Source organism: Aptenodytes patagonicus, chromosome 1, assembly GCF_965638725.1.
Source record: "Aptenodytes patagonicus chromosome 1, bAptPat1.pri.cur, whole genome shotgun sequence".
NCBI lineage: Eukaryota > Metazoa > Chordata > Aves > Sphenisciformes > Spheniscidae > Aptenodytes > Aptenodytes patagonicus.
The window spans coordinates 78,409,884-78,422,026 of record NC_134949.1 but is presented as its reverse complement, the minus strand read 5'-3'; the positions used below and the strand labels follow the sequence as shown (position 1 = coordinate 78,422,026).

Genomic DNA, 12,143 nt, shown 5'->3' with positions numbered 1-12,143 from the left:
CCAGTTGCTTCTGAGTTTACAGTATTATCTTAATATACAGAATACCAACTGCCCAGCTGCCTGTTATACTTGTCAACCCACTTTTTATCAAAAATTTATTTTTTTTTAAATTGGAAAAGTTCTTTTAGATGTCAACAGATAATTCTGATCTCAGTGTCTTGAAGAAACAGCCTCAAAACTAAACCTGGTATCACAGGGACTTCAACCTGCATTATTAACTTCTAGGGCAACTCTTACTAGTCAACCACTGACTCTGGGATGAATTTTTCTCTCTAAGTTTTTTGGGGGGGTTTCTTTTTTTTACCTAACACATTCCTGCAAACCATTTTCATTCAATGAAACAATACTTCTGATGTTAGTTTTTGGTGGACTTTTTCTACCTGCTCTAACCATAGTTTTAATGTCTGCATTTTATTATTAATATGAACAAATGTAAGTAAACTACAGTATTGTAAAGTAAACTACATGCATTGATTTATGCATGCTGGTAGATGGAACTATAAAGGCTGAAAGCAGTTACTGCCCTCAGCTGTTTGCACTGTTGCTTTTCCTGAGGTTGCTCCTGTAGAAGGGACAGTTTGACAGGACAACACAACCTCCAGCAGGCTGCTGTTCACAATTCAGTCAACTCAGTTGAAATTAGCTATAATTTACTCTGGTGCTTAGAGACATATATTTTCCAAGTCATTGTACCCTCTTCCCTTGATTTACTGCTTCTTTATATGCTTATTTCTTTCAAACACGTCTGCTACAGACACTTTGTATCTGAAGCTTTCAAAGAACTTCTATTATATTTTAGCACTGTTACAGAAGCATACATAATTGAACATAAAATAAAGCAGCTGTTATAAGACTAATAAGAGTAAACTAAACCAAAACTCTTCACTGACCTTTCTGGAACTAACGTAAGTCTTAATTTGCTTGAACTACTGCTACCTTTTCATTCCTACCAGACCAAAGAGCCAAAAGAGTCTTCACTTCTGTAGTACAAACAGACCTTGAGGGAGGTTAGAGTTTTTATACCTTCCCAGCAGGCACCATTAGGCCTTACATACCCTGAGCAGCAGGCTGTCTTGCCTGTAAGCCCAACTGGGAGTGCTATTTGAGTTCTGCTCCAGGCCTCATTTGTGCTGGTAGGAGTGGTGAGATTGGAGCTGCCGTAATAGGAAGGATGAGCAGGCAGCAGCCATGGTGCAGACGGGGCTGTGTCCTCACCGACCAGCCCCCAGCACTGGGGGGATAGGGTTGGTTTCTGCTGCCTAATGACCACCAAACAAGGTAAGTTGATGAGTCAGCCCTGATGCCAGCCTGGGAAGTCCAGGGAGCAAGTCAGAATTGGCAGGGGATGTGCTAGGTACCAGCAGGGGCTGGGTGCTCAAGCCTGAGCCCACCTGCAAGATGCCTTATGCTGTAATGAAAGCTGTTACCCTACCAGATATAGAGAGGTGGCATCCAAGAGGGATTGGGAAGAGGGAACCAGAATGAAGGGTTTATTGTGTAAAAAACAGGTATGGGCTTAAACCTGCGCACTACAAGGAGCAAATGATCTGTGTTGCTGAAGAAGGTGGGTGCGTGCCCCCTTCCTTACTCTCTTACCCTCCCTATGCATTGCGCTTGGGATCAGTGCAAGGACAGCAACGGGTCCCTGGTGCACCTGGCCGCTGCTGCTCACCCCCCTCTTCCGCACATCTCCCCAGCCTGCTGTCGGCCCTCTTTGAGGCCGGGCCTTGGCACTGCCGCAGCACCGCGGAGCCTTGTGCTGCGGGCTGAGCTCTGAGGCGAGAGCGCGGGAGGCAGGTCCTCCCTCCGTCCCCCGCCTCTGCCCCAGCCGGCTGCGGCCCCTGGACCGTGCGGGTGAGGCGGCCCGCCCGGAGAGGAGAGGGGCTGAGGGGCGGGCAAGGCCGGCAGGGAGGGCGGCCGGTCCCTGCCCGCCCGCCCGGGGCTGCGTCGGGCCGACCGCTACCGGCCGTCGGCGCCGCGCGCTGCGGCTGCCGCCCATGACATCACCGCGCGCGGAGCCCATGCGCCGCCGGGCGGCGCGGCCCCGCCAGCCCCGCGCCCCCTCCCCGTGCGTGCGTGGGGGCGTGCCGGGGGCAGGGGCTGCCGCGCTGCGCCGCGCCCGCCGCCGCCGCTCGCCCGCCCTCCCGCCCCGCCGGAGCGCCCGCGGCCCCCGCACCTCGCCCCCCGCCCCCGCGGCCGGCAGGGAAGAGGATGGCGGAGAGCGAGGCCGAGACCCCCAGCACGCCCGGGGAGTTCGAGAGCAAGTACTTTGAGTACAATGGGGTGCGGCTGCCGCCCTTCTGCCGGGGGAAGATGGAGGAGATCGCCAATTTCCCGGTGAGGGACAGCGACGTCTGGATTGTCACCTACCCCAAATCAGGTAGGCGGGCGGGTCCCCCTCCTTCCCTCCCTCCCTCTCTCCCCCCCCGCCCGGGCTGGGGCTGCGCCTGAGGGGGTGGGCTGGGTGGTGGGGGCGGCTTCTCCTCTCCCCCCGCTGGCAGGGGAGCCGGCCCTGGGAGGGGCGGGAGGCGCCCCCGCGGCCCCGGGCCCGCGGCGGCCGTCCCCGCCCGGCGGGCGGTGCGCATCGGCGGCGCCGTGCCCCCGCGGGAGGCCGGGCGAGGCCTGCGCCCTGCCGCCACACGCGTGTGCGGCGAGGGGCTGCCCTTCAGGCCGGCGGCCCCCGAAGCCCCTCAGAGTTGAGGGGGCTGCCCGCCCCCCAGGCACGGGTGGGGCGTCCCTGCCCTCGGGCGTACCCACCGGCTTTAGATACAAGCCCGCGGCAGGTGCTGCCGCTGGTGGTTCCTCGCCTCGGTGGTCCCGCTGCCTGCCAGCTGAACTGCTCGGGGATAAAGACGCTGCTCCAGGCAAGGGAAGTCTCGCTCAGGGTAGATGCAGAAAAGCGGGACCGTATATAGCATGCATACAGATTTCTAATGTGGCATACAGGTTTGCTGTCTGCTCTACAGCCTCCCGTATTGTGCTTCCGAAGCGGCCGCCCAGATCGTTCTGGGAGAACATGTGCTCAAAGTACATTCTTGCTGCACTGTCTGAATTACCAGAAATATCTCCTGTTAGCAGTATAAGTGTGCATTTCTCCAGTAAACGCATCCTTTGGCTGTTTTATACCATTCGGGTGTCTGCTTCTAGTATCGTATTTCTTGATTTCTTATCCTCCCCGTTTCCAAGAAAAATGCTTAAACAGAATTAACATGGATATAGTGCTGCCTGCAAAGAGGCAGACAATATGGTAGCTCTCTAACCCACCTGATAAAACCAGATAGACTTTTTCTTATTAAGCACATTCTTGAGTGACTTTTTTCCTGACAATAAGATGATCTCTTTCTAGAAAATTCAAAGTCCACTGGAGATAACAGATGTTAGCTCTGTAAATACCCTTGTAAAATGATGTTTTAGTATCGTAGGTTTCTGACTTACTTCATTGTTTGTTGTATGAATGGCTAATGCTTTTCAATTTTTTGGTGTGCTGCTTCAAACATACACACATTTTCTACAATGCAGCATCTATTATTGTATCATTTCTCAAGCAGTTTCAAATATTTGTCTTCACATTTTTTTTGATATTTCATTACTAATGATGCTGTTAAAGACTGGCTAGAGCTTGACAGATGCATACATTAGATAAGGGATAGTGGGATAATATGTAGATGGATGGCCCCCAAAATGCTAGGATTAGGAGCAGACAGCTACATCTTTGTTGTTCTTTTAAACTGTCTTCTTAAAGATTTATAGCATGCAGCAAGAACACTATTTAATTCTTCAGTTTTAAGATTTCAGTTTTGTGAGTCTGGATTTACAATGTTCCTGCGTTAGTATCGCACCCCAACTTCATATTGGCGGATTGTTAAATATCCTCAGCTAACCTCAGTTTCCAGCAGCTGGGCACAATATAGCTAATACATCAGCTGGCAATAGCTTAGTTTTGATGGCTGTACAGTTGGCTGTGGAAAGCCAGCTTGCATAATCATGTTTAATTTGCTATTATTTTGTGAATATAGCAACGTCGTATTAGGTCTCTTGGGGTCCCAGCTGAGGCCAGTGACAGGGAACTGTCCACTTACAAAGTTAGTGGCAGTGCTTACTACAATAGGATTTACTAAGAGTCACTGTGGAAGAAGGAAGAGGAAGATTGAGAACTGGGGCACCAAAACTGAAGGTACAGTGTTGTGTGGAGGAGCTGGGGGAACAGCCTTGGGATCAAAATAGGTGCCATAGTATTTTACTTGCCAGGAAAGAGAATACTTAGGTCTTGAGGAATCTGATGTCCTTGTCATGGGAATAGGCTCTGGGCGATAATAATGTCTGCAAGCTCTACCTTTAGGTAGCCTGAAGTCTACGGGGACCCTTGGAACTTGTTTTGTCAACTGATCCTATGTGGCTTACAGCTCGGTGCCTTCTTTAGGGCTTCTGAATCAATTACCAAATGGTCTGCTGACTAGGGACAGGCATGTTGGTAGAAATTAGGCTGCCCTAATATGGTTCGCATTGATTCAGCCAAGGTCATGCAGGAAGTCTACAGCAAAGCCAGAAATTAGATCTAGAACCCCAAGCTCCTCTGCATTACCTTAACTACAACTTAATCTTCCTGTCTCTCAGTAGCATTGCCAAAGATTTTTCTGTTTACTGGAGCTAATCAGAATTTTCATAATGTTGCTGTAATCAAAGAAGTAGGTTTACAAAACAGATTTCATGCGCAAAATATAATTATTTGGGATGAAATACTTGGCTTTTTTTGGTAATCTTTAAAGGTAAAACGTGGTTGGGACCACTTACCTAATTTCTGTTAATAAGTTACATTTGAACAAAATTTCAAGAATATTTTTGACAACAGAATTTTAGGAAAAGAAAAATGCACCAGTGTCAGATAGGTTCAATGGAAAACTTTTTTGTTGTTCTTAAGGAAATCAGTTTTGTTCAGTGTTTCACCAGCTCTCCATCTGCTCAAACTGTGGAAAATACACCAACAAGTCCGTCTGTTAGATGTGTGAGAGGCCAGAGCTTGTAGCTCTTACTGAGCCCTATGCTACAATCTAATAGCAGAAGGCTCCATCAGTAGCTGTTGACCATATGCTGGTTTATCTGGCAAAGAAAATACACAAGTGGCTTATAGGGTCAGGACTGCTTCAGTAATCCTAGGGACTGATGAAGTAGTATGTATGCCATTTTGAAGACATTATACTCTGCAAGACTAGATGATACAACTCTAAACATGTGAAATGGAGATAGTGCTTGGAAATAGTTACAGATACTGGTAGATTGGGAGTGACCCAGGAAAAAGCTGGTCTGATAATGGTAGAAAATTGAATGAACCAGTGGCCTTACTGGGAATAATGTAATAAGCCTAATGGAAAATGACTCTGCTTTAATGTGATTTCCACTGATGGATGGCTAAATAATGATACTCCTTATATCTTTAATTATTCTTAACACCTGTGTCCAATCAATCGTAACAGCTTTTGGGAGCTGCTGGACTAGGAGAAGCTTATGCCTAAAACCCAGAGACTCATTTAGACATGTAAATATGTGAATATGCATATATGCTTATAAATATGCATATGGTAGAACTGTAATTACAGAAAACCTTTTTATCATGATGCCTAATTTAAAATCAGGTGTGCTACCGCTCTTGAAGAAATGAAGTCACAAGTTTCATCTTTCATGTAACTGTAGTATAGAATGGGCAGGCTGAATGGGATGCACTGAAATTTACAGTAGCTGCAAATGTAAAATGGAATACCACTCTCTATAGCATTAAATAATTGGAGCTCACGTAACAGATTGCTTCACAGATAAGATACAAATGCGATGTTCATAGGAAACACTGTGCCTCTGTCACAGCTTTCCTTGAACCCTTTCATACTGTGGGCTTGTTGCACCCTACTTGAAAATTAAAATTCTCCTCTATGAACTTAAACTACAGAATTAATGAATAAGCAAATTCTTTCGTGGTATTCCCTCAGTCACCATAACAAGAGCTAGATTAGCTGTCTGTTAAGGTCAATGATGTCAGTGGAATTAAGTCAGTCCCTAAAGTATAATACTGAGTCCAGGTTCACTTAGTATTTTGATGTGTCTTATGATGCTAACCCCTGACTGTACATGATCTGTCCATTTGCTGTACTCATAAGTGGTGTACAATAGCTGTCTTAATACCATCTTGTGTCTGTTCTGAATGAATGTGCATTTTCCATTCTTGGGTCAAAGCCCACAAATTAATGCCTCTTGCAAAACTGGTAATTTGAGAAAGTGAGCTATTTACATTAATAATGAAGCTGTCTCTCCCATGTTGATTATTTTGCCAAATAATTTTCTGGAGTTCTGTGTGGGAAAATGTCAGTTGTTGGGCAAACATCATCTTCAAGTCCAGCCAGTTCATGAGAACTCTTGCATTTAGCGCCAGACAGCAGGTAGGAAGAGCATGTGCTGGATATGGCCTCTACCTGTCTGGAGGGTTTTTTTATAGATAGCATTTTGAATTTACCTTGCAGCACTGGATTTTTATAACTACCCATTAGCTTGTAGGGAGTATGATGGCTGACTCTAGGCCTTTGGCTTAATGAAGTGCCAACAGTGAATTTTCAGATCAGTTCAAGGATAGCTTTCCTGTGTGTACATTCATTGAGTTCTCCTCTTTGAAATTCTCTAACACTTACCTTCGGTGTTATATGAAATCAACCAGAGAAAGTTAAATTGAGTTGTCCATTATTTTATTTGCTTTAAAAGATTCTGTATGTACAGAAGAAGGTCATGCTTCTCATTGCATCTGTTGGTAAAGTGCATTGCACGCATTGTGGGTTTTCTGTCTCCTCCTGTTCTGCGTGCCTCTCCCACTGCATGCATACCACTCTTTTATCCTCTGCTATTTCCAGCACTCCTGAATCCAACACCTCCTCTTGCTGGGACACCGGTATGCCCTAGTCCCTTCCTGGCTGATGGGAGGAGCTCTGTTCATCACTCTGTCCTTCCCCTTTCTCTGCCACGTCTCAGGGGCTCTGTCTGCATTCTTCCATGGCCCATTTCCCTTGTGCTATAATCCCTGTTAATCTTTCCATGCCAGGGACACTATGTGCCCCAGGGTTTTCTTCTGTTATGGGGAAACAGTTGTTTGATCCATTGACCATTACAGCAGTGACAATCACAGCTGCTGGGCTGTGAACCAGATATAGAGGGTACAATGTAAACACCACTTTTCTTGTTTGTCTGATCCTCCACTAAAATTAATAGACTTCTCATCAACATCTAGAATATTCTTTGATCAGACTCAGCACTCGAAAGTTACACTTAAGGCAAAGGGAGGCTTGAACCACTGGGGATATAGACACATGTAGTTTTTCTTTGGCTATGAAATTGGTTTAAGGATTTCTTATCTCTAGCCTCATATTTCTTCCCCTTCCCCTTCCAATCAGTCTTAGCTGTCTGTGGGACCATGTTATAAAAACATATTGGCAAAATGTCTTGATTTAAGAAATACGCCATAAAGAAAACGTACCAAATGACTATGCCTTCTGTGAAATCTTGCATTGTTTGTCTTGTGCAATCCTACCCTTCATGTTTTCCTCAGACTATGAAAATCCCTTGGCAGGGATGTTACATTTACTGGCAAGGTTGGTTTCTGGTTCTTTAAGCATTACTGTACTGTACAATAATACCCTTATTATTCAATATAAGGAGTATTATCACTTGACTAAGACTACGTGGCTACACATGACCTATGCTTGCAGGGGTATCTTGCAGTCTGTGCACAGTTAACCCACCAGCTAACATAACTGCAGTTACCTGCCATAGCAATCAGTGAGTAGGTGACAGGTCTGCACAGAGCTATGTCGATTGAGTATTATGTCAGGGAATCGCTGTGCCTGTGTCCTCTGTTGCCTGCCTGTAAGCATACCCCAGTTATGGCTTGGTAAGTTGTACTTTTTTGGTGCCCTGGCTTGCTGCCTAACTGGGTAACATGTACTAGTAGCCTCAGCATGATGTGACAAACTGATAAGCCTAAGCACAAGGAGTCCGATTCTTCCCACCTACCCAGATATGCATAGGTCATATGCATATGACCTGACTGCTGACAGTCCGTCCTGATTTGCGCAGTCATAAATGAGAGGAGAATCAGGCTGAAAGGTTGCCCAAGGATGTGCCCAAGCTGTGGGATTTTCTAGGCTGGGAGCTGTCAGACACAGTGATGTGAGGCAGCTGTGGTAGATTGCAGAGGTTTACCCTGGTAATGGCAAGTCTGAGATGGCCTTATGCCATTGTAGCTAAGGCTCCTCAGGGAACAGGAGCATCCACATGGATGTTTTTGTGTTAAATTAGTTGACTTGCCTTAATTTCCAGTGTTCTCATATGGAACTCCGCCCAAGAGTTTTGTTGGTATTATTTTGTAACAACAGTTTTGCAGTTGCGAAAGAGCTAGACTCTGCTAGTCCTGTTCTCTTTGCAGGATTTTGGTGCCTGGAGCTTAATCCGTTTTCATTTAAAGAATGAATGCAGGTGTTACTGGCCCAGAGGCTTGCCTCAAGAAATCATGAGGTTGGCTTAAAAATCAAGAGAATTTTCCACAAAATACATTTGGGATTCTTTTCCTTTGACCTCTGTTTTTTGAGGCAATATTATGCACACTTACAAGCTCTTCCTTGTGACATGGAATGATAGGAAACCTCTGTTAGTTTCATGAATGTGGATGAACAAGTTAATGTCTTTAAAACCATAATATGGTATTTAACTTTTTCTCTTTTACGATAACATCACAGTTACTTGGTTTCTCTATCTTAGGTAATTTATAAAGCTCAGATACCATTCTGTTTTAATGCAATATGAATGTGCATCAGTTCTCATACCAACTGGCCAGAAAGAATGAACTTCTTACAGAAACAGAAAGGGAACAGCAAACTGCATTGGGTGATGGAGATATGTTTTGTGAGCTGTCCTTTTAGGGACTGACATACAGGGTCCATATTTGAATCTGATTTCATGCTCTTGGTGACTGAAGTCATGTTCCTTCCACCAATTAGAGGAGTAAATACTCTGCTTAAGCTCATTCCATTAGCTTAAGTTAATATTACAGGATTAACACATAACGTAAATGGTTTATTTCTTTTGTAAGAGTCTGTAAAAGACTTTAGTATACAGAACCATAATTATTTCAGCTCTTGTGCCCCACCTTCCTGGATTCTCCAAGGTGGTACTCTGAGTAAGGTCAGAGTACCTTATTCACTCACTCCACTGAGGACCACTCAGGTGCAGAAAGTAACACTTGTAGACAAGTGTTTGGGGGGGTTAGGGCCACTGGGTTCCTGTGCTTTGAAAGTCCTTTTGAAATGGGTCTGTCTTTTGTTTTATTTATGTATAGCTCAAAATACCTGCTAGTATTGACTCAGTCTTAAATATTGCTAGGCAAAGGAATGATAAATAAAACCATCAGATAATAAGTAATTGAAGACAATGTTAAGTTTGCCACTGATGCATTTGACTTGATTTCAGTGGGAGTAGAATTGAATAGGTCCTTACGTGCCTCAAACAGGAAATAAAGGTGGAGAAGAAAAACCTGTGGTTAAGGAAAACTTGTTTTTGTTATCTAGCTAGCAGTGTTTCTCTCATGAGCCTTTTATCAAAACAGTGAAGAGGTGTTACTGGAGACAGAACAAATGGTTCAGAAGAGGAAGCATTCTCCAGCTACCTAACAGGTTTTGCTGGGTCTTTTGCACTACTTCACAGCAGGGAAGCAATTATGTTATATTTGCAAAACTCAGGCAACTTGCTTTTTGAAAGCAGGCTTGGGGGGGGGGGGGGGGGAGAAAAAAAGGTTTTATCCTGTGTAAGAAGTGTATTCTGGACATGTGAAATCACTATTGACTGGATTAGATGATAATGACCTCAAAAGACTAAAGAATTAGAAAATTATGTAAATCAGCCAAACCCAACAGCCAGTCATTCTCATTTCATGTTAACATTCATCTTTCATAGTGAAGATATTAATGAAAGGAAGCAAAATGCTTGAACATTAAACTGAATTAGATTAAGCACACATCATTTTTCATTCTTATTATGCAGTGTTCTATTAAATGAAGACTTTTCTCTTGTTGGGTACAGTAGGGATTCATACACCCTATGCTGAGGGGAAGGAACTACCCCCTGTATTGTCCCATCAATGCTGCTTTAGAAGTGATGCAAGGTTTGGTACACTGGGCATGTGATACGACTTTTTGGCTAGAGATTCTGTGACCTTGGATAAGTCATAATCTTTTTGTCTACATTTTCCACTGGAGGCATGTGGATATATTTCTTCTCTAGCAGAATTTTTCATGTATAACAACAAGAAATTCGCTTGGACAAAGTGTGTCACCTACCATCTATATTTTTATAGAGAAACTAGCAAATTATGGCTCTGAAATTGAATTAAGCATCTAGGTATTAAAGCTGAGCACATAATAATGCTAGTATGTAGGAATGTGTTTTTCCCCTCAGTGGGAGGGAGCAATGAACAGAGGATTAATAACGTGAAGCACCCAGCATCTCATCACTTTGACCTTACTCAGAGTACCACCTTGGAGAATCCAGGAAGGTGGGGCACAAGAGCTGAAATAATTATGATTCTGTATACTAAAGTCTTTTACAGACTCTTACAAAAGAAATAAACCATTTACGTCATGTGTTAATCCTGTAATATGCTGCAGACTCAGAAGCAAGAGAAGTGTTTTGGCTGTGTGTGCGCACAGACAAGACAACATGGCGGAGGAAACAGTCCATCATTATAACATCTCAGCCAAACTGGGATGTAGGCTTAGGAAAGCCACTGTGAGGGCAGTGAAGGGGTACTGAGGAATGTCAGGAAGGAAGCGTATCACGGGGCTGAAAGTGTATAGGGGAGGTTTAGCTAGTGAAGTCTGAGGCAGTGGCTGAGATAGTAAAGGATAAAAAGTAAAAGGAAGAGCGCTGGAGAAACAATTGAGGAGGGATTTTTGTCATTAAATGCCAAAATCCGTCTATAATTTTAAAAATGCAAGCTGATTTCATATGCTTTTACCCACCTGCTGTTTATAGTGCAGGATGTGAAGGCCATCATCCCTTATAAGGCTGCAAGTTCTAGATGATGTATAATGATGTTAGATCACCATATGGGATATAGACAATGGTGCTGAATTAGCCCTTCACTGCATTCACTGCATGAGTAATAAATTCATCTAAGCCAACAAAATGAGACAAGCGTGAAGCAGGTGAGATGAGAATCATGTTCAGAAGACACACACTGACTATATATGCAGCAGTCCAGCTTTGGCAGGACGTTGGCGGCTTTGCAGTGTCCTGTGGATGCAAGGCAACCATAAACCCAGGTTAACCATCCAGCTATAAAAGCCTGTTTACTGCTGATCAGGGTTGCCAAAGTAGCATAGAACAGCTACAGGCACTGCTAGAATTGGATTGCTCTATGCATATATAGCTGAAGTGCACATTAATAATGATCAATGTCAGCGCTACTGTTGGATCACCAGTGCTTTCTATCAGAAATAGTGTGTTCTCTTCAAGGATTTTGCTGCAATACTGAGAAAACCCATGGTGGTATAGATTGGCTGATCCCCTTTTATACTCCCAATTAGATCTATTTCCATTTCTAATTCTGAAAAGCAGCAATAGAAATAGAATAGAAATAGCTGTAGTTTGCCTAAAACTGCAATTCAGCAGACAGAGGGAATGACTGCGTGCTAAATGAGTGGGGCCATAGGTACCTTGCAAAGAATGGTTTTGCTTAGGGCAGCTATAATTTGAGGGGGATTCCGTTTGAGAGAAAATGCTTTACTCCCTGACCTTAGACAACCAGTAGCTGACTAAACAGGCTGCGTAGTTTCGTGCATAGAGGGTAAACGATATTTCTTGAAACTCTGAAACAAAAATGTGCTGCTTTTTTGTTTTTGCATGTATAACTCTTATCTGCAATGGTTTCACATTATACTATTGGTGTGCTGCCTTCTTGCAATTTAACCACCTAATATATGCAAATGCACATTAATGTGTAGGCAGGTTTTGCCTAACAATTTTCCTGGAAGGGGTTGAAACCAAGGCATAGAATTGCATTTTGAGTAGTGACAGACATCCTCTGAAATATGCTTACCATATGGGGAGAGGAACATGTT

At 44.2% G+C, this 12,143-nt stretch overlaps 1 protein-coding gene across 2 annotated transcripts in view; it reads left to right on the top strand.

Annotated features, from left to right (window-relative positions):
- The first annotated feature begins 2,165 nt into the window (after positions 1-2,165).
- The window catches only part of SULT4A1 (sulfotransferase family 4A member 1), a 34,397-nt gene continuing 24,419 nt past the window's right edge, over positions 2,166-12,143 (top strand). For both annotated transcript variants that reach the window (XM_076343935.1, XM_076343945.1), the window contains exon 1: positions 2,166-2,380. In XM_076343935.1, coding sequence (XP_076200050.1) covers positions 2,212-2,380 — 169 coding nt within the window. In that variant the 5' untranslated portion in view covers positions 2,166-2,211. The remainder of the gene's footprint in view (positions 2,381-12,143) is intronic.